This window comes from Cetorhinus maximus, unplaced genomic scaffold, assembly GCF_964194155.1.
Source record: "Cetorhinus maximus unplaced genomic scaffold, sCetMax3.hap1.1 HAP1_SCAFFOLD_2082, whole genome shotgun sequence".
Lineage (NCBI taxonomy): Eukaryota > Metazoa > Chordata > Chondrichthyes > Lamniformes > Cetorhinidae > Cetorhinus > Cetorhinus maximus.
In genome coordinates, this window is record NW_027598022.1 from 1 (window position 1) to 22,521 (window position 22,521).

Here is a 22,521-nt window from a genome sequence, read left to right on the forward strand (position 1 = left end):
ACCCGTTTCCTTTCCCCTTCTCACCTCTCCTAGCCTCTTCCCTTCTCTCCCCTCACTCACTCTCCTGCCTGTATCACTCTCCCCTCACTCACTCACTCTCCTGCCTGTATCACTCTCCCCTCACTCGCCCTCCTGCCTGTATCACTCTCCCCTCACTCGCCCTCCTGCCTGTATCACTCTCCCCTCACTCGCCCTCCTGCCTGTATCACTCGCCCTCCTGCCTGTATCACTCGCCCTCCTGCCTGTATCACTCGCCCTCCTGCCTGTATCACTCGCCCTCCTGCCTGTATCACTCGCCCTCCTGCCTGTATCACTCTCCCTCCTGCCTGTATCACTCTCCCTCCTGCCTGTATCACTCTCCCTCCTGCCTGTATCACTCTCCCCTCACTCGCCCTCCTGCCTGTATCACTCTCCCGTCACTCACACTCCTGCCTGTATCACTCTCCCCTCACTCGCCCTCCTGCCTGTATCACTCTCCCCTCACTCGCCCTCCTGCCTGTATCACTCTCCCCTCACTCGCCCTCCTGCCTGTATCACTCTCCCCTCACTCGCCCTCCTGCCTGTATCACTCTTCCCTCACTCACCCTCCTGCCTGTATCACTCTCCCCTCACTCGCCCTCCTGCCTGTATCACTCTCCCCTCACTCGCCCTCCTGCCTGTATCACTCTCCCCTCACTCGCCCTCCTGCCTGTATCACTCTCCCCTCACTCGCCCTCCTGCCTGTATCACTCTCCCCTCACTCGCCCTCCTGCCTGTATCACTCTCCCTCACTCACCCTCCTGCCTGTATCACTCTCCCCTCACTCACCCTCCTGCCTGTATCACTCTCCCCTCACTCACTCTCCTGCCTGTATCACTTTCCCCTCACTCACCCTCCTGCCTGTATCACTCCCCCCTCACTCACTCTCCTGCCTGTATCACTCTCCCCTCACTCACTCTCCTGCCTGTATCACTCTCCCCTCACTCACCCTCCTGCCTGTATCACTCTCCCCTCACTCACTCTCCTGCCTGTATCACTCTCCCCTCACTCACCCTCCTGCCTGTATCACTCTCCCCTCACTCACTCTCCTGCCTGTATCACTCTCCCGTCACTCACTCTCCTGCCTGTATCACTCTCCCATCACTCACTCTCCTGCCTGTATCACTCTCCCATCACTCACCCTCCTGCCTGTATCACTCTCCCCTCACTCACCCTCCTGCCTGTATCACTCTCCCCTCACTCACCCTCCTGCCTGTATCACTCTCCCCTCACTCGCCCTCCTGCCTGTATCACTCTCCCCTCGTTCGCCCTCCTGCCTGTATCACTCTCCCCTCGCTCCCCCTCCTGCCTGTATCACTCTCCCCTCACTCGCCCTCCTGCCTGTATCACTCTCCCTTCACTCCCCCTCCTGCCTGTATCACTCTCCCCTCACTCCCCCTCCTACCTGTATCACTCCCCCCTCACTCACCCTCCTGCCTGTATCACTCTCCCCTCACTCACCCTCCTGCCTGTATCACTCTCCCCTCACTCACTCTCCTGCCTGTATCACTCTCCCCTCACTCGCCCTCCTGCCTGTATCACTCTCCCCTCACTCACCCTCCTGCCTGTATCACTCTCCCCTCGCTCCCCCTCCTGCCTGTATCACTCTCCCCTCACTCGCCCTCCTGCCTGTATGACTCTCCCCTCACTCCCCCTTCTGCCTGTATCACTCTCCCCTAACTCCCCCTCCTGCCTGTATCACTCCCCCCTCACTCACCCTCCTGCCTGTATCACTCTCCCATCACTCGCCCTCCTGCCTGTATCACTCTCCCCTCACTCACCCTCCTGCCTGTATCACTCTCCCCTCACTCACCCTCCTGCCTGTATCACTCTCCCCTCACTCGCCCTCCTGCCTGTATCACTCTCCCCTCACTCGCCCTCCTGCCTGTATCACTCCCCCCTCACTCACCCTCCTGCCTGTATCACTCTCCCCTCACTCACCCTCCTGCCTGTATCGCTCTCCCCTCGCTCGCCCTCCTGCCTGTATCACTCTCCCCTCGCCCTCCTGCCTGTATCACTCTCCCCTCGCCCTCCTGCCTGTATCACTCTCCCCTCGCCCTCCTGCCTTTATCCCTCTACCACTCACCTGTCCTGCATGTAGCCGTTCCTACAGATACACTCGAATCCCTGTAGCTTATCGGTGCAGTTCTGGGTATCATCACAGTTGTGGTGCCCATTCAGACACTCGTTCTCTGGTGGGCAGGACATGAAGGCCCAGGTTCCATCTGAGTCTGGGCAGCTCTGGCTGCCATCTGTGGGCCACAAACAAACAACCACTGGAATTCTGCAGGGAAAACATTTTGGAAGCTTTTCACTGGCTGCTCCCCACACAGGACACCGATTCTCCCACCGCCTGTCCGCAGACCGCCTGTCCGCAGACCGGACACCGATTCTCCCACCGCCTGTTCGCAGACCGGACACCGATTCTCCCACCGCCTGTCCGCAGACCGGACATCGATTCTCCTTCCGCTTGTCCCCACACAGGACACAGGTTCCCAACCACCCCTCCCCACAAAGGTTCCCAACTGCCCATCCACGCACAGGCTCCCAACCGCCTGTCCTGGCACAGGTTCTCCTTCTGCCTGTCCCCATATGGGACACAGGCCTCCCTCCACCTGTCACCACACATGACACAGGCCTCCCCTCTGTCTATCCACACACAGGAAACAGACTTCCCTTCACCTGTACCCCCCAAAGAACACAGGTTCTCACTGCCTGTCTCTGCACAGAACACAGGTTCCCAACTGTCTGTCCCCCACACAGAATACAGGTTCCCAATTGCCTGTCCCCACATAGGTTCCCAACCGCCTGTCCCTGCACAGGACACAGGTTCCCAACCGCCGCCCATCCCTGTAGAGGGCACAGGTTCCCAGCTGCCTGTCCCTGCACAGGACACAGGTTCCCAACCGCCGCCCATCCCTGTAGAGGGCACAGGTTCCCAACTGCCTGTCCCTGCACAGGACACAGGTTCCCAACTGCCTGTCTCTGCACAGGACACAGGTTCCCTACATCCAGTTCTCACTCTGAACATCGGTCTTTCTCCACCTGTGCGTACTAAGAACACAGACCTCAATCTGCCTGTCTCTACACAAGACACAGACCTTGCTTTACCTGTCCTCACTCAAGACACATGTTCCTCACTGCCTATCCCCACAAAGGACAGAGGCCTCCCTCCACCACTCCCCAGAGGCCTTTCACTGCCTGTACTCACACAGGACACAGGATCCTCCATCTGTCCCCACACAGACACAGGCTATCAATTGCCTATCCCCGCAGAGGCCTTCCTCGACCTGTCATCACACAGGGCACAGGCGACCAACCGCCTGTCCCCACACAGGGCATAGGCCACCAACTGCCTGTCCCCACACGAGACGATGACCTCCCTCTGCCTGTCCCTGCACAGGACACGGGTTTCTGTTCCGCCTACGCCCACAAAAGAGGCACAAGTCCCCCCGCCACCTGCCCAAGGAACACAGTCGGTCAACAGTGCGACTGTCTCCTGCCCAGGGTACATACCGTCCTGAGGCCCATTCAGACCGCCCTGGATACATCTTCCGTTTCCATTGAGGCCTCGGGTGGCACACCAGCCACAGTGAGAGTGTCGGACACAGTGGGAGCACTGATGGTAGCTGGCACATGACAGATTACAGCTGGCTTTCACCCCCTTCAGTAACCGGCCACACATCCCAGCAGCACACTGCATTGGCAGGAAACTTGGACTCATACACTGCGGCACAGAAAGAGACAACAACATCAGATGGCGCATGAGGTGGAGGGGTTGGGGGGGGGAAGAGCGTGTGTTGGAATGGGCTTGGGGGAGGGGTGAGATTTTTTGGGAAGGCTTCAGGAATGTTGTGGCTGGCTTGGTGTGGGCAGGGGGAGTGGGTGGAAGAGGGAGTGTTGAGAGTCTCAGAGAGAGAAAGCGTTAGATGGTGGGTGAGGTGAGGGACCGGGGGACAGTGTATTGGGGGAGGGGGTAGAGTGTTAGAGGGTGGGGGGGAGTGGGTGGAACTGTGGGGAGAGAGGGAGACAGATGGGAAGGTGGGCACGTGCCCTCAGGGCCCATGTCCAATAAAAACTCCCTCAGCTTCTGCACCAAGTGACTTCCCATCCTTGGTGGTTTCAGACTCCATATCAATTCATCATGTTCTCTTATCCTCCCTAAATCTCTGCATCCAAGCAAACTCCCCAGCCCGTATTCACCGCTGCCCCACTGACCCTGCCTGGCTAGGTCCACGGAGTTAATCACAGATAAGGCCATCTCTCTCCTCACTATCCTGTATCACTTCCCTCATCCCCTATTCGCAACCTTCCCTCCCTCTATATCTTACAACAAATTCACTTCCAACTGCATGTTCCAAATCCCAAAGCCTTTGACCATCAGTTCACCCCAACATTTCTGTAGCTCCTGATTTGCTCAACCACACTCCCACTCCCATCACCAACGTCCTCATCCCCAATAAAACCATTTCCTCTCTCTGCCCCTGGCCGTTCCCCCTAGAACTACTCTCACCTGGTTCCATTCATATCGGTCTAATGGTAGCCAGAGAGTCACTTGCAATGGTTCCTCCTGCCGCTCCTGCACCATTATCTCCAGTGCCCCCCAAGGATCTACCCTTGGCGCCCCCCTCAACATCATCTCCCCCAGCCCCACTGACCCCCCCAGGATATCTGCTCTCCTCTGATGCTTGCTTTGAGTATTCCCGAGCTACCTGGGGGCCTCAGTTCTTCAATTCCCTCCCAAAATCTCTCCTCCTCTCTTTCCTCCTTTAAGCTGCTCCTTAAAATCCACCACTTTGACCCCAAGCTGGTCATCTGCTGGATTCTCTCTTTATGTGGCTCAGTGTCAAAACTATGCTACTGTGAAGCACTTTGGGACATTTTACGTTAAAGATGCTATATAAATGCAGGTTTTTGTTCTCCTTTGCTAATCTCTTAGTCTTTCAATTACTAAAAGCAAGATTTCTCTGGGGAAGAGTGTGTAGATAGCCTGGATCATGTTGAGATCAAAAAAGAGGAGGTGTTAGGCGTCTTGAAGAATATAAAGGTGGATAAGTCCCCAGGGCCAGATGGGATCTACCCCAGAGTACTGAGGGAGGCAAGGGAGGAGATTGCTGGGGCCTTGACAGAAATCTTTGAATCCTCACTGGCCACGGGTGAGGTCCCAGAGGACTGGAGAATGGTCAATGTTGTTCCATTGTTTAAGAAGGGTAGCAGGGATAATCCAGGAAATTACAGGCCGGTGAACCTTACGTCAGTGGTAGGGAAATTATTGGAGAAGATTCTTCGTGACAGGATTTACTACCATTTGGAAGCAAATGGGCACATTAGTGAGAGGCAGCATGGTTTTGTGAAGGGGAGGTTGTGTCTCACTAACTTGATCGAGTTTTTCGAGGAAGTGACAAAGATGATCGAGGATGGAAGGGCAGTGGATGTTATCTACATGGATTTCAGTAAGGCCTTTGACAAGGTTCCTCATGGCAGACTGGTACAGAAGGTAAAGTCGCACGGGATCATAGGTGAGCTGGCAAGATGGATACAGAATTGGCTTGGTCATAGAAGACAGAGGGTAGCAGTGGAAGGGTGCTTTTCTGAATGGAGAGCTGTGTCTAGTGGAGTTCTGCAGGGATCAGTGCTGGGACCTTTGCTGTTTGTGGTTATACATAAATGATTTGGAGGAAAATGTAACTGGGCTAATTAGTAAGTTTGCAGACGACACTAAGGTTGGAGGAGTTGCAGATAGTGAAGAGGATTGTCAAAGGATACAACGGGATATAGATCGGTTGGAGACTTGGGCGGAGAAATGGCAGATGGAGTTTAATCCGGACAAATGCGAGGTAATGCATTTTGGAAGGTCTAATACAGGCAGGAATTACACAGTAAATGGCAGAACCCTTAAGTGCATCGACGGGCAGAGGGATCTGGGTGTACAGGTCTAGTCAGAAGCTTTTTCCCAGGGTGGAAGAGTCAATTACTAGGGGACATAGATTTAAGGTGAGAGGAGAAAACTATAGAGGAGATGTGCGGGGCAAGTTTTTTACGCAGAGGGTAGTGAGTGTCTGGAATTCGCTGCCAGAGGAGGTGGTGGAAGCAGGTACGATAGTGGTGTTTAAGAGGCAGCTTGACAAATACATGAATAGGATGGGAATAGAGGGATACGGACCCCGGAAGTGCAAAATGTTTTAGTTGACGGGCAATATGATGGGCGCAGGCTTGGAGGGCCGAAGGGCCTGTTCCTGTGCTGTACTTTTCTTTGTTCTTTGTCCTTTCCTACTGTCATCCTTTTTTAAATCTCTGTACCTTGCTCTTCAATTCCAATTTTGCCATCATCTCTTTTGTCATCCAAGGAGTTTCATTACTGGAGAATATACTAGTACTTTAGTGGACTACAACACTATTGACCACGATTTTAAATATTTTCCAATGGTGTCTCAACTCTTCATCAATATTTTTGACCATAGTTCCATTATCATGTCCTCAAATTTAGCATTTATTCCAATATATTACATTATCTTTGTCTTATTATGTCTTTCTCAATCTTATTTTAACCATAATATGTTATGATCGCTATGGTCCAATTGCTCCCCCACACTCATTTTTCTTATCTGCCCTGGCTCATTTACCATTACTTGACGTTTCAGAGCGGTGCTCTTACCTGCTGCAAAGCCAGACTCCAGACACATTGCTGCCAACCCCCGTCTGAGCCATTCGAGCTCAGACACTCACCGCAGGTGGTGAGGTTATGGCATGGCGTTGGGCATGGTTCTGGCGGGCAGGATTCCACGGGCATTGGTGACACGTTGCGCAGAGAGTGGCTGAAGCAGGTCCAGTCGTAGGCGGGACTCACGCTGAGGATCCGGCGGGTCTCGCCTGAGAGACAAGGGTGGGAGCAGGAAATCAGTCATTATCCTAACACTGAACGTGGGGGCAGATGTCCCTTCCTCCCCAATCCTGGATCCGGTGCCAGGGTTTACCCAATGTCACTGGCACTGACCCATTAACAAAAGTAAAACACTGCAGATGCTGGCAATCTGAAATAAAAGCTGGTCTGGCAGTGAAGAGAGTTAATGCTTCAGTTCAGCGGAGAGAGAGTAACAGATGCTGCCAGACCTGCTGAGTACTGGTAGCACTTGCCCTCACTGACCCTTACCTGTACGTTTGAACTGCCGGGTCCACATACACTTCCCAGAAGCAGTGCACTTGCTGCAGTCGGAGGCTTCACATGATATCTCAGAGCAGTTACTGGCCACAAAGATCTCCCTCTGGTTAATGCGGCAGTCATTCTCCTTGGTACAGCTGCCGTTAGTGCTGATACAGGCTCCCTCGGGGCAGTTTGTGCACCATTTACACCTCTAGGGCAAAGAAAGGTAGTGACTGAATCACAGACATCAGTTATTCACACCAACACTTCAATCTTCAAACAGCTTCCCTGCTTATGAAGCTGCCGAGAGAGAAAGTGCACATGTAAGGGGGTAGCAAATGGGCATTCCCCAGGGAGAGAGTGTCAATGTGCATGGCCAAGGGTGGGTGGAGAGTGAGCAGGCCATGGAGGGATGGGGGAGACCTGCCAGGGGTCACGTGAATGCGAGAGTGTGTGTGTGTGTGTGTGTGTGTGTGTGTGTGTGTGTGTGTGTGTGTGTGTGTGAGAGAGAGAGAGAGAGAGAGAGAGAGAGAGAGAGAGAGAGAGAGAGAGAGAGAGAGAGAGAGAGAGAGAGAATGTGCGAGTGTGAATGCGAGTGGGTGTGTGTGAGAGAATGTGAGTGGGTGTGTGTGAGAGAATGTGAGTGGGTGTGTGTGAGAGAATGTGAGTGGGTGTGAGTATGAATGAGAGTGAGTGTGAGTATGAATGTGAGTGGGTATGTGAGAGAGAATGTGAGTGGGTGTGAGTATGAATGTGAGTGGGTGAGAGTATTAATGTGAGTGGGTGTGTGTGAGAGAATGTGAGTGGGTGTGAGTATGAATGTGAGTGAGTCAGAGTATTAATGTGAGTGGGTATGTGAGAGAGAATGTGAGTGGGTGTGAGTATGAATGTGAGTGAGTGAGAGTATTAATGTGAGTGATTGTGAGTATTAATGTGAGTGGGTGTGTGAGAGAATGTGAGTGGGTGTGAGTATGAATGTGAGTGAGTGAGAATATTAATATGAGTGGGTGTGTGTGAGAGAATGTGAGTGGGTGTGAGTATGAATGTGAGTGGGTGTGAGTATGAATGTGAGTGGGTGTGAGTATGAATGTGAGTGGGTGTGAGTATGAATGTGAGTGGGTGTGAGTATGAATGTGAGTGTGTGGTAAGAATGTGAGTGGGTGTGAGTAAGAATGAGTGTGTGAGAGTATTAATGTGGGTGGGTGTGAGTATTAATGTGGGTGGGTGTGAGTATTAATGTGAGTGGGTGTGAGTATTAATGTGAGTGGGTGTGAGTATTAATGTGAGTGGGTGTGTGTGAGAGAATGTGAGTGGGTGTGAGTATGAATGTGAGTGAGTGTGAGTATTAATGTGAGTGAGTGAGAGAATGTGAGTGGGTGTGAGTATGAATGTGAGTGAGTGAGAGTATTAATGTGAGTGGGTGTGTGTGAGAGAATGTGAGTGGGTGTGAGTATGAATGTGAGTGAGTGAGAGTATTAATGTGAGTGGGTATGTGTGAGAGAATGTGAGTAGGTGTGAGTATGAATGTGAGTGAGTGTGAGTATTAATGTGAGTGAGTGAGAGTATTAATGTGAGTGATTGTGAGTATTAATGTGAGTGAGTGAGAGTATTAATGTGAGTGAGTGAGAGTATTAATGTGAGTGGGTGTGAGTATGAATGTGAGTGGGTGAGTGTATTAATGTGAGTGGGTGTGTGTGAGAGAATGTGAGTGGGTGTGAGTATGAATGTGAGTGGGTGAGAGTATGAATGTGAGTGGGTGAGAGTATTAATGTGAGTGGGTATGTGTGAGAGAATGTGAGTGGGTGTGAGTATGAATGTGAGTGGGTGAGAGTATTAATGTGAGTGGGTGTGAGTATGAATGTGAGTGAGTGAGAGTATTAATGTGAGTGGGTGTGAGTATGAATGTGAGTGGGTGTGAGTATGAATGTGAGTGGGTGAGAGTATTAATGTGAGTGTGTGTGAGAGAATGTGAGTGGGTGTGTGAGAGAGAATATGAGTGGGTGTGAGTATGAATGTGAGTGAGTGTGAGTATTAATGTGTGAGTGAGAGAATGTGAGTGGGTGTGAGTATGATTGTAAGTGAGTGTGAGTATTAATGTGAGTGGGTGTGTGTGAGAGCATGTGAGTGGGTGTGAGTATGAATGAGAGTGAGTGTGAGTATTCATGTGAGTGGGTATGTGAGAGAGAATGTGAGTGGGTGTGAGTATTAATGTGAGTGGGTGTGAGTATTAATGTGAGTGGGTGTGAGTATTAATGTGAGTGGGTGTGAGTATGAATGTGAGTAGGTGTGAGTATGAATGTGAGTGGGTGTGAGTATTAATGTGAGTGAGTGAGAGTATTAATGTGAGTGGGTGTGAGTATTAATGTGAGTGGGTGTGAGTATGAACGTGAGTGGGTGTGAGTATGAATGTGAGTGGGTGTGAGTATTAATGTGAGTGAGTGAGAGTATTAATGTGAGTGGGTGTGAGTATTAATGTGAGTGGGTGTGAGTATTAATGTGAGTGGGTGTGAGTATTAATGTGAGTGGGTGTGAGAGAGAGAATGTGAGTGGGTGTGTGAGAGAGAATGTGAGTGGGTGTGTGAGAGAGAATGTGAGTGGGTGTGTGAGAGAGAATGTGAGTGGGTGAGAGTATGAATGCGAGTGAGTGTGAGTATTAATGTGAGTGAGAGAATGTGAGTGGGTGAGAGTATGAATGTGAGTGAGTGAGAGTATTAATGTGAGTGGGTGTGTGTGAGAGAATGTGAGTGGGTGTGAGTATGAATGTGAGTGAGTGTGAGTATTAATGTGAGTGAGACTATTAATGTGAGTGAGTGAGACTATTAATGTGAGTGGGTGAGTGTATTAATGTGAGTGGGTGTGAGTATTAATGTGAGTGGGTGTGTGTGAGAGAATGTGAGTGGGTGTGAGTATGAATGTGAGTGAGTGTGAGTATTAATGTGAGTGAGTGAGAGAATGTGAGTGGGTGTGAGTATGAATGTGAGTGAGTGAGAGTATTAATGTGAGTGGGTGTGTGTGAGAGAATGTGAGTGGGTGTGAGTATGAATGTGAGTGAGTGAGAGTATTAATGTGAGTGGGTATGTGTGAGAGAATGTGAGTGGGTGTGAGTATGAATGTGAGTGAGTGTGAGTATTAATGTGAGTGAGTGAGAGTATTAATGTGAGTGATTGTGAGTATTAATGTGAGTGGGTGTGTGTGAGAGAATGTGAGTGGGTGTGAGTATGAATGTGAGTGAGTGAGAGTATTAATGTGAGTGGGTGTGTGTGAGAGAATGAGTGGGTGAGAGTATGAATGTGAGTGATTGTGAGTATTAATGTGAGTGGGTGTGTGTGAGAGAATGTGAGTGGGTATGAATATGAATGTAAGTGAGTGTGAGTATTAATGTGAGTGGGTGTGTGTGAGAGAATGTGAGTGGGTGTGAGTATGAATGTGAGTGGGTGAGAGTATTAATGTGAGTGGGTGAGAGTATGAATGTGAGTGGGTGAGAGTATTATGTGAGTGGGTGTGTGTGGGAGAATGTGAGTGGGTGTGAGTATGAATGTGAGTGAGTGTGAGTATTAATGTGAGTGGGTGTGTGTGAGAGAATGAGTGGGTGTGAGTATTAATGTGAGTGGGTGTGTGTGAGAGAATGTGAGTGGGTGTGAGTATGAATGTGAGTGGGTGAGAGTATTATGTGAGTGGGTGTGTGAGAGAGAATGTGAGTGAGTGTGAGTATGAATGTGAGTGAGTGTGAGTATTAATGTGAGTGGGTATGTGTGAGAGCATGTGAGTGGGTGAGAGTATGAATGAGAGTGAGTGTGAGTATTCATGTGAGTGGGTATGTGAGAGAGAATGTGAGTGGGTGTGAGTATGAATGTGAGTGAGTGAGAGTATTAATGTGAGTGATTGTGAGTATTAATGTGAGTGGGTGTGTGTGAGAGAATGAGAGTGGGTGTGAGGATGAATGTGAGTGGGTGTGAGGATGAATGTGAGTGGGTGAGAGTATTAATGTGAGTGGGTGTGTGTGAGAGAATGTGAGTGGGTGAGAGTATGAATGTGAGTGGGTGAGAGTATTAATGTGAGTGGGTGTGTGTGAGAGAATGTGAGATGGTGAGAGTATGAATTTTGGGAATAGTGACCATAACTCTAAGATTTAAGGTCGTTTTGGAAAAGGTCAAAGGTGGGCCGGTCCTGAATTGGGGGAAGGCCGATTTCAATGTGATAAGACAGGATCTGGCCAAGGTGGACTGGGAGCAGCTACTGGTAGGAAAGTCTACACCAGACCAGCGGGGGTCTTTCACAAAGGAAAGAGAGAGAGTTTAGGGCCAACATGTTCCTGTAAAGGTGAAGGGTGGGACTAACAAGTCCAGGGAACCCTGGATGTCAAGGGATATCGAGGATCGAATAAGGAAAATATAGGTGGCTTATGGCAGACACAGAGAGCTGAGAACAGAGGAAGCTCTAGAGTATAGAAAGTGTAGGGGATACTTAAAAAAGTAATTAGGGGAGGGAAAAGGGGGCATGAAAAACACTGGCGGGCAAGAAAAAGGAAAAACCAAAGGCATTTTAGAAATATAGTAAGGGTGAGAGGGTAACCAGGGAAAGAGTAGGTCCCATAAGGGACCAAAGTGGCAATCTGGGCATGGAGCTAGAGGACGTAGGTGAGTTTTTTGAAATGATTACTCTTCATCTGTGTTCACTAAGAAGAACGATGTACGTGCAGAGATCAGAGAGGGGGACTGTGATATACCTGAACAAATTCGCATTGAAAGGGAGGAGGTATTCGCAGTTTTAGTGGGTTTAAAAGTGGATAAATCCCCAGGCCCAGATGAGATGTATCGCAGGCAAGGGAGGAGATTGCAGGGGCTCTGACACGAATTTTTAAATCCTCTCTGGCCACAGGAGAGGTGCCAGAGAACTGGGGGACAGCGAATGTGGTACCATTATTCAAGAAGGGTAGTAGGGATAAACCAGATAATTCCAGGCCAGTGAGTCTAACATCAATGATAGAGAAACTATTGGAAAAAAATTTCTGAGGGACAGGATTAATCTCCACTTGGAGAGGCAGGGATTAATCAGGGATAGGCAGCATGGCTTTGTCAGGAGATCATCATGTCAGACAAACTTGGTTGAATTTTTGGAGGAGGTGATTAGTTGTGTAAATGAGGGTAGTGCAGTCGATGTAGTCTGCATGGGCTTCAGCAAGGCTTTTGACAAGGTCCCTCATGGGAGGCTGGTCAAGAAGGTAAGAGCCCATGGGATCCAGGGCAATTTGGCAAATTGGATCCAAAATTGGTTTAGTGTCAGAAGGCAGAGGGTGATGGTCGAAGGTTGTTTTTGTGATTGGAAGCCTGTGTCGAGTGGTGTACCACAGGGATCGGTGCTGGGACCCTTGCTGTTTGTAGTGCACATTAACGATTGAGACGTGAATATAGGAGGAATGATCAGCAAGTTCACAGATGACCTGAAAATTGGCGGTGTGGTAAATAGTGAGGAGGAAAGCCTTAGATTACAGGATGATATAGATGGGCTGGTAAAATGGGCAGAGCAGTGGCAAATGGAATTTAATCCTGAAAGCGTGAGGTGATTTATTTTGGGAAGACGAACATGGCAAGGGAATATACGATGCATGGTAGGACCCTAGGAAGTACAGAGGGTCAGAGGGACGTTGGTGTACATGTCCATAGATCCCTGAAGGCAGCAGCACAGGTAGATAAGGTGGTTAAGAAGGAATATGGGACACTTGCCTTTATTAGTTGAAGGGCAGTGAGGTTAAGTTCTGGTCGCCACAATATAGGGAAGATGTGATTGCACTGGAGAGGGTGCAGAGGAGATTCACCAGGATATTGCCTGGGCTGGAGTGTTTCAGTTATGAAGGGAGACTGGATGTTTTCCTTAGAGCAGAGAAGGCTGAGGGGGGGATGTGTTAGAGATATATGAAATTATGAGGGGCAGAGATAGGAAGAAACTTTTCCCCTTAGCGGAGGTGTCAATAACCAGGGGGCGTAGATTTAAGGTAAGGGGCAGGAGGGTATTTGAGGAGGGATTTTTTCACCCAGAGGGTGGTGGGAATGTGGACCTCACTGCCTGAGGGGGTGAGGGAGGCAGGAACCCTCACAGCATTGAAGTGGTATTTAGATGAGCACTTGAAACACGGCAGCCTACAGGGCTGTGGGCCACGCGCTGGAAATGGGGTTAGAATAGGCAGGTGCTTGATGGCCGGTATGGACAGGATGGGCCGAAGGGCCTGTTTCTGCGCTGTGTGACTCGATGACTATGAGAGGTTCTGTCTGCACTCACCAGTCTCTGCATTTGCCCCATGACCTTGGGATGCCGAGCCAAACACTCGCTGCAGGTCTTCAAACGGCGACAGTCATCAGAGAGCCTGGGGACTGGGTCACACAGTGAACTCCCGGACTCAAACCCAAACCTGACAAGAGAAAGGACAGACATTCCAGAACATTCTACAGCCAAAAGCTCTCAACGGGAATCGGGCCAATGCACAGAAATCCAGCTCCGAGCCGCCCACAGCACAACGCCAGCCGTGGGTACAAGCTGCAGGGCGGAGAGAGGAACTGCTGGGCAGCACCCACCCCCCGACCGGGGGGACAGGACCGGGGCCCGGGTCGGTCACTCGGGGCAAGGGGCCCGGGTCGGTCACTCGGGGCAAGGGGCCCGGGCCGGTCACTCGGGGCAAGGGGCCCGGGCCGGTCACTCGGGGCAAGGGGCCCGGGCCGGTCACTCGGGGCAAGGGGCCCGGGCCGGTCACTCGGGGCAAGGGGCCCGGGCCGGTCACTCGGGGCAAGGGGCCCGGGCCGGTCACTCGGGGCAAGGGGCCCGGGCCGGTCACTCGGGGCAAGGGGCCCGGGCCGGTCACTCGGGGCAAGGGGCCCGGGCCGGTCACTCGGGGCAAGGGGCCCGGGCCGGTCACTCGGGGCAAGGGGCCCGGGCCGGTCACTCGGGGCAGTTCCCTCGAGGCGGGGCCTGGTGGTCACTCAGGGCCGTGGCCCGGGCCTGAGCAGTTCCCCCTGAGCTGGGGTCAGTCGGTCACTTGGGGCCCGGGCCTGGTCGTCACTCGGGGCCTGGGCAGTTCCCCCGAGCCGGGGTCAGTCGGTCACTCGGGGCCCGGGCCTGGTCGTCACTCGGGGCCTGGGCAGTTCCCCCGAGCCGGGGCCTGGTGGTCACTCGGGGCCTGGGCAGTTCCCCCTGAGCCGGGGTCAGTCGGTCACTCGGGGTTGGATGGTCACTCGGGGCTGGGGCCCGGGCCTGGGCAGTTCCCCGTGAGCCGGGGTCAGTGGGTCCCCCTGATCTGGGTGGTGAAGGAAATGATTGTGCTCCTACCTCTCAGCTTCATCTGCTGACAAGCAGCTCCCATTGCGAACGGAGCGACACCAGACACAGCTGCTGCTGCTGTTGCAGGCTCCTGGGCTGCTGAACATTAAACAGGGATCCAGGGGGATGGAGAGAGCCACCATTGAGCCCAGCATGACCCCACCGTATCCCGCTGAGATGTAAAGCCTCTTCCTCAGCCTGACCGCAGCGTGGGCAATCGAGCCTTTCATTGGCTCCCCCAGTACCGAGCTCCCTGCAAAGGAGGGGAAAACCCAGTCAGACAGCTCACTGAAGTGGGGGGGGCGGGGGGGGGGGGAGAGGGAGGGGGGACAGTCGGAGGGGGCGGGTGGGAGGTCAATCAGGGGACAGTGGGAGGTCAGTCGGGGCTCATAAGTGATGGGTAGGAGGTAAGGGGTGACCTGATCGAGGTGTACAAGATTATGAGGGGCATGGACTGGGTGGATAGGGAGCAGCTGTTCCCCTTAGGTGAAGGTTCGGTCACAAAGAGGCATAAGCACAGGGTGAGGGGCAGGAGGTTTAGGGGGGGATGTGAGGAAAAACCTTTTTACCCAGAGGGTGGTGAGGGTCTGGAATGCGCTGCCTGGGAGGGTGGTGGAGGTGGGTTGCCTCACATCCTTTAAAAAGTACCTGGATGAGCACTTGGCACCTCATAACATTCAAGGCTATGGGCCATGTGCTGGTCAATGGGATTAGGTAGGTAGGTCAGGTGTTTCTAACGTGTCGGTGCAGACTCGATGGGCCGAAGGGCCTCTTCTGCACTGTGATTCTGTAAGTTAAGAGTCGGGGGTGGGGGGGGCAAGAAGCTAGGAGGATTTGGTCGGGGGCAGGGGGTAGGGCGAGAGTTTAGTTGAGGGTTCGGGGTGAAAGGCTGGGTGGGGTCAGTCAGGAGAAGAAGGGGAGCAGTACGGGTTTGATGGGGGAGAGGGTGGGAGGTCAGTCCTGGATCTGGGTGAGAGGTCAGTCAGGGGGGTAGGATGGTAAGAGGGGTGGGAGGCTAGTCATGGCTTTGGTTGTGGGTTCAGAGGGGAAAGGAGGTTAGGACAAAGGCTGCTGTTATTTGGTGTGATTCTGGTGTTGCCACGTGTGTTGTTTGGTGTGATTCTGGTGTTGCTGTGCCTGTGTTATTTGGTGTGATTCTGGTGTTGCTGTACTGTGTTATTTGGTGTGATTCTGGTGTTGCTGTACCTGTGTTGTTTGGTGTGATTCTGGTGTTACTGTACCTGTGTTATTTGGTGTGATTCTGGTGTTGCTGTGCCTGTGTTATTTGGTGTGATTCTGGTGTTACTGTACCTGTGTTGTTTGGTGTGATTCTGGTGTTACTGTACCTGTGTTGTTTGGTGTGATTCTGGTGTTGCTGTACCTGTGTTATTTGGTGTGATTCTGGTGTTGCTGTACCTGTGTTATTTGGTGTGATTCTGGTGTTGCTGTACTGTGTTATTTGGTGTGATTCTGGTGTTACTGTACCTGTGTTATTTGGTGTGATTCTGGTGTTGCTGTACCTGTGTTATTTGGTGTGATTCTGGTGTTGCTGTACCTGTGTTATTTGGTGTGATTCTGGTGATGCTGTACCTGTGTTATTTGGTGTGATTCTGGTGTTACTGTACCTGTGTTATTTGGTGTGATTCTGGTGTTACTGTACCTGTGTTATTTGGTGTGATTCTGGTGTTACTGTACCTGTGTTATTTGGTGTGATTCTGGTGTTACTGTACCTGTGTTATTTGGTGTGATTCTGGTGTTGCTGTACCTGTGTTATTTGGTGTGATTCTGGTGTTGCTGTACCTGTGTTATTTGGTGTGATTCTGGTGTTGCTGTACCTGTGTTATTTGGTGTGATCCAGGTGTTGCAGTTGATCTGGTAAAACAAGATGTCAGCGCTGAAGTCCTCCTGCTCTGTCCGGCCTCCGGCCACTACCATTGTATCTCGGAAAAGCGCGGCAATGTGGAAAAACCGGGAGAAGGGCTAGAAATAACGGCAAAACATGAACCATTAAACAGAGAAGTAAGGGAATTTTCATCTCCTTTGACCACATTCCACGGCCCGTCTCTCGAGCGGCTTTGCCAAATACCTTTCTGCCGTAGGATGGTGCAAGTAGGCTCCAGGTCAGGTTAGGCAGGTATAAACTATACAATTCACGTGAAGCTGAGACACTCTCCAGGTAAAATCGGTAGCCGCCAAACACATAGATAGCATCAGTGGCCTGGTGGTAGACTGCCGAGTGGCCATACAGACCTGTAATGAGTAGAAAGCGAATTCAGCACATAGCAAATTGAGCGCTTGTCAGCATCAGGGCACGAAAGCACTTAGTCCAGCACCAGGACAGGCCAACACAACGGTAACGACCATGACAAATTGCCACATATTGTCTACCCTTGGGTATCTGGATAGCATCCTCACTGTGTGGGACAGGGTCTGTGGACAGTGAGAGTCTCTCTCTCTCTCTGTGGGTGAGGGGCTGTGTACAGTGTGAGTCTCTCTCTGTGGGAGAGGGGCTGTGTACAGTGTGAGTCTCTCTGTGGGTGAGGGGCTGTGTACAGTGTGAGTCTCTCTCTGTGGGTGAGGGGCTGTATACAGTGTGAGTCTCTCTCTGTGTGTGAGGGGCTGTGTACAGTGTGAGTCTCTCTCTCTGTGGGTGAGGGGCTGTGTACAGTGTGAGTCTCTCTCTCTGTGGGTGAGGGGCTGTGTACAGTGTGAGTCTCTCTGTGGGTGAGGGGCTGTGTACAGTGTGAGTCTCTCTCTCTGTGGGTGAGGGGCTGTGTACAGTCTGAGTCTCTCTCTCTGTGGGTGAGAGGCTGTGTACAGTGTGAGTCTCTCTGTGGGTGAGGGGCTGTGTACAGTGTGAGTCTCTGTGGGTGAGGGGCTGTGTACAGTGTGAGTCTCTCTGTGGGTGAGGGGCTGTGTACAGTGTGAGTCTCTCTCTGTGGGTGAGGGGCTGTGTACAGTGTGAGTCTCTGTGTGGGTGAGGGGCTGTGTACAGTGTGAGTCTCTCTCTCTGTGGGTGAGGGGCTGTGTACAGTGTGAGTCTCTCTCTCTGTGGGTGAGGGGCTGTGTACAGTGTGAGTCTCTCTCTCTGTGGGTGAGGGGCTGTGTACAGTGTGAGTCTCTCTCTCTGTGGGTGAGGGGCTGTGTACAGTGTGAGTCTCTCTCTCTGTGGGTGAGGGGCTGTGTACAGTGTGAGTCTCTCTCTCTGTGGGTGAGGGGCTGTGTACAGTGTGAGTCTCTTTGTGGGTGAGGGGCTGTGTACAGTGTGAGTCTCTCTCTCTGTGGGTGAGGGGCTGTGTACAGTGTGAGTCTCTCTCTCTGTGGGTGAGGGGCTGTGTACAGTGTGAGTCTCTCTGTGGGTGAGGGGCTGTGTACAGTGTGAGTCTCTCTCTGTGGGTGAGGGGCTGTGTACAGTGTGAGTCTCTCTGTGGGTGAGGGGCTGTGTACAGTGTGAGTCTCTCTCTCTGTGGGTGAGGGGCTGTGTACAGTGTGAGTCTCTCTCTCTGTGGGTGAGGGGCTGTGTACAGTGTGAGTCTCTCTCTGTGGGTGAGGGGCTGTGTACAGTGTGAGTCTCTCTCTCTGTGGGTGAGGGGCTGTGTACAGTGTGAGTCTCTCTCTCTGTGGGTGAGGGGCTGTGTACAGTGTGAGTCTCTCTCTCTGTGGGTGAGGGGCTGTGTACAGTGTGAGTCTCTCTCTCTGTGGGTGAGGGGCTGTGTACAGTGTGAGTCTCTCTCTCTGTGGGTGAGGGGCTGTGTACAGTGTGAGTCTCTCTCTCTGTGGGTGAGGGGCTGTGTACAGTGTGAGTCTCTGTGGGTGAGGGGCTGTGTACAGTGTGAGTCTCTGTGGGTGAGGGGCTGTGTACAGTGTGAGTCTCTCTCTCTGTGGGTGAGGGGCTGTGTACAGTGTGAGTCTCTCTGTGGGTGAGGGGCTGTGTACAGTGTGAGTCTCTGTGGGTGAGGGGCTGTGTACAGTGTGAGTCTCTCTCTCTGTGGGTGAGGGGCTGTGTACAGTGTGAGTCTCTCTCTCTGTGGGTGAGGGGCTGTGTACAGTGTGAGCCTCTCTCTCTGTGGGTGAGGGGCTGTGTACAGTGTGAGTCTCTCTCTCTGTGGGTGAGGGGCTGTGTACAGTGTGAGTCTCTCTCTCTGTGGGTGAGGGGCTGTGTACAGTGTGAGTCTCTCTCTCTGTGGGTGAGTGGCTGTGTACAGTGTGAGTCTCTCTCTCTGTGGGTGAGGGGCTGTGTACAGTGTGAGTCTCTCTGTGGGTGAGGGGCTGTGTACAGTGTGAGTCTCTCTGTGGGTGAGGGGCTGTGTACAGTGTGAGTCTCCCTCTCTGTGGGTGAGGGGCTGTGTACAGTGTGAGTCTCTCTCTCTGTGGGTGAGGGGCTGTGTACAGTGTGAGTCTCTCTCTCTGTGGGTGAGGGGCTGTGTACAGTGTGAGTCTCTCTCTCTGTGGGTGAGGGGCTGTGTACAGTGTGAGTCTCTCTCTCTGTGGGTGAGGGGCTGTGTACAGTGTGAGTCTCTCTCTCTGTGGGTGAGGGGCTGTGTACAGTGTGAGTCTCTCTCTGTGGGTGAGGGGCTGTGTACAGTGTGAGTCTCTCTCTGCGGGTGAGGGGCTGTGTACAGTGTGAGTCTCTCTCTCTGTGGGTGAGGGGCTGTGTACAGTGTGAGTCTCTCTGTGGGTGAGGGGCTGTGTACAGTGTGAGTCTCTCTCTCTGTGGGTGAGGGTCTGTGTACAGTGTGAGTCTCTGTGGGTGAGGGGCTGTGTACAGTGTGAGTCTCTCTGTGGGTGAGGGGCTGTGTACAGTGTGAGTCTCTCTCTCTGTGGGTGAGGGGCTGTGAACAGTGTGAGTCTCTCTCTCTGTGGGTGAGGGGCTGTGTACAGTGTGAGTCTCTGTGGGTGAGGGGCTGTGTACAGTGTGAGTCTCTCTCTCTGTGGGTGAGGGGCTGTGTACAGTGTGAGTCTCTCTCTCTGTGGGTGAGGGGCTGTGTACAGTGTGAGTCTCTCTCTCTGTGGGTGAGGGGCTGTGTACAGTGTGAGTCTCTCTGTGGGTGAGGGGCTGTGTAGAGTGTGAGTCTCTCTCTCTGTGGGTGAGGGGCTGTGTACAGTGTGAGTCTCTCTCTCTGTGGGTGAGGGGCTGTGTACAGTGTGAGTCTCTCTGTGGGTGAGGGGCTGTGTAGAGTGTGAGTCTCTCTCTCTGTGGGTGAGGGGCTGTGTACAGTGCGAGTCTCTCTCTCTGTGGGTGAGGGGCTGTGTACAGTGTGAGTCTCTCTCTCTGTGGGTGAGGGGCTGTGTACAGTCTGAGTGTCTCTGTGGGTGAGGGGCTGTGTACAGTGTGAGTCTCTCTCTCTGTGGGTGAGGGGCTGTGTACAGTGTGAGTCTCTCTGTGGGTGAGGGGCTGTGTACAGTGTGAGTCTCTCTGTCGGTGAGGGGCTGTGTACAGTGTGAGTCTCTCTGTGGGTGAGGGGCTGTGTACAGTGTGAGTCTCTCTGTGGGTGAGGGGCTGTGTACAGTGTGAGTCTCTCTGTGGGTGAGGGGCTGTGTACAGTGTGAGTCTCTCTCTCTGTGGGTGAGGGGCTGTGTACAGTGTGAGTCTCTCTCTGTGGGTGAGGGGCTGTGTACAGTGTGAGTCTCTCTGTCGGTGAGGGGCTGTGTACAGTGTGAGTCTCTCTCTGTGGGTGAGGGGCTGTGTACAGTGTGAGTCTCTCTGTGGGTGAGGGGCTGTGTACAGTGTGAGTCTCTCTGTGGGTGAGGGGCTGTGTACAGTGTGAGTCTCTCTCTCTGTGGGTGAGGCGCTGTGTACAGTGTGAGTCTCTCTCTGTGGGTGAGGGGCTGTGTACAGTGTGAGTCTCTCTGTGGGTGAGGGGCTGTGTACAGTGTGAGTCTCTGTGGGTGAGGGGCTGTGTACAGTGTGAGTCTCTCTGTGGGTGAGGGGCTGTGTACAGTGTGAGTCTCTCTCTGTGGGTGAGGGGCTGTGTACAGTGTGAGTCTCTCTCTCTGTGGGTGAGGGGCTGTGTACAGTGTGAGTCTCTCTCTCTGTGGGTGAGGGGCTGTGTACAGTGTGAGTCTCTCTCTCTGTGGGTGAGGGGCTGTGTACAGTGTGAGTCTCTCTCTCTGTGGGTGAGGGGCTGTGTACAGTGTGAGTCTCTCTGTGGGTGAGGGGCTGTGTACAGTGTGAGTCTCTCTCTCTGTGGGTGAGGGGCTGTGTACAGTGTGAGTCTCTCTCTGTGGGTGAGGGGCTGTGTACAGTGTGAGTCTCTCTCTCTGTGGGTGAGGGGCTGTGTACAGTGTGAGTCTCTCTCTCTGTGGGTGAGGGGCTGTGTACAGTGTGAGTCTCTCTCTCTGTGGGTGAGGGGCTGCGTACAGTGTGAGTCTCTCTCTCTGTGGGTGAGGGGCTGTGTACAGTGTGAGTCTCTCTCTGTTTGCTGACACGGTTTCCTACCTGTGGGTGCAGTTCCCGTGTGTTGGATCACACTCCAGGATCCCGAGTCGATCTTGTACTCCAGCAGTTTATTGTTGAAGCCATTTTGTGGGGAGTAACCCCCGATGAGGAGCAACGTGGAGTTTCGGCACTGGCTCAGTGTGTGACCAGCCAGGCGGGGCAAAATCTCCGACTATAGGAGGCAACAGAGGAACGTGAGTCAAGTATGTATTACTCCACAAACATTGCTGACAGGGGCATTCAGTACACTCCCCTACCCATTATCAACAACACTCACTCCCTGTGAGGAGTGACCTCCCCATTATCAACAACACTCACTCCCTGTGAGGAGTAACCTCCCCATTATCAACAACACTCACTCCCTGTGAGGAGTGACCTCCCCATTAACAACACTCACTCCCTGTGAGGAGTAACCTCCCCATTATCAACAACACTCACTCCCTGTGAGGAGTGACCTCCCCATTATCAACAACACTCACTCCCTGTGAGGAGTGACCTCCCCATTATCAACAACACTCACTCCCTGTGAGGAGTGACCTCGCCATTAACAACAACACTCACTCCCTGTGTGAAGAGTGACCTCCCCATTATCAACAACACTCACTCCCTGTGAGGAGTGACCTCCCCATTAACAACAACACTCACTCCCTGTGAGGAGTGACCTCCTTATTAACAACAACACTCACTCCCTGTGAGGAGTAACCTCCCCATTATCAACAACACTCACTCCCTGTGAGGAGTGACCTCCCCATTATCAACAACACTCACTCCCTGAGAGGAGTAACCTCCCAAATATCAACAACACTCACTCCCTGTGAGGAGTGACCACCCCATTATCAACAACACTCACTCCCTGTGAGGAGAGACCTCCCCATTATCAACAACACTCACTCCCTGTGAGGAGTAACCTCCCCATCATCAACAACACTCACTCCCTGTGAGGAGTAACCTCCCCATCATCAACAACACTCACTCCCTGTGAGGAGTAACCTCCCCATTATCAACAACACTCACTCCCTGTGAGGAGTAACCTCCCCATTAACAACAACACTCACTCCCTGTGAGGAGTAACCTCCCCATCATCAACAACACTCACTCCCTGTGTGAGCAGTGACCTCCCCATTATCAACAACACTCACTCCCTGTGTGAGGAGTAACCTCCCCATTATCAACAACACACACTCCCTGTGTGAGGAGTGACCTCCCCATCATCAACAACACTCACTCCCTGTGAGGAGTAACCTCCCCATTATCAACAACACTCACTCCCTGCGAGGAGTGACCTCCCCATTATCAACAACACTCATTCTCTGTGAGGAGTGACCTCCCCATTATCAACAACACTCACTCCCTGTGAGGAGAGACCTCCCCATTATCAACAACACTCACTCCCTGTGAGGAGTAACCTCCCCATTATCAACAACACTCACTCCCTGTGTGAGGAGTGACCCCCCCCATTATCAACAACACTCACTCCCTGTGTGAGGAGTGACCCCCCCCATTATCAACAACACTCACTCCCTGTGTGAGGAGTGACCTCCCCATTATCAACAACACTCACTCCCTGTGTGAGGAGTGACCTCCCCAACATCAACACTCACTCCCTGTGTGAGGA

At 52.4% G+C, this 22,521-nt stretch overlaps 1 protein-coding gene across 1 annotated transcript in view; it reads right to left on the reverse strand.

The window, feature by feature from the left end:
* Positions 1 to 2,104: 2,104 nt before the first annotated feature.
* Positions 2,105 to 22,521, reverse strand: part of LOC144676969 (multiple epidermal growth factor-like domains protein 8) — a gene marked incomplete at both ends in the record, with an annotated part of 54,755 nt that continues 34,338 nt past the window's right edge. The window contains 9 exons of the mRNA XM_078537234.1: positions 2,105 to 2,270; positions 3,535 to 3,745; positions 6,674 to 6,888; positions 7,169 to 7,370; positions 13,436 to 13,565; positions 14,477 to 14,720; positions 16,303 to 16,447; positions 16,554 to 16,717; positions 20,907 to 21,078. Of these exons, the coding sequence (XP_078393360.1) occupies positions 2,105 to 2,270; positions 3,535 to 3,745; positions 6,674 to 6,888; positions 7,169 to 7,370; positions 13,436 to 13,565; positions 14,477 to 14,720; positions 16,303 to 16,447; positions 16,554 to 16,717; positions 20,907 to 21,078 (1,649 nt within the window). The remainder of the gene's footprint in view (positions 2,271 to 3,534; positions 3,746 to 6,673; positions 6,889 to 7,168; positions 7,371 to 13,435; positions 13,566 to 14,476; positions 14,721 to 16,302; positions 16,448 to 16,553; positions 16,718 to 20,906; positions 21,079 to 22,521) is intronic.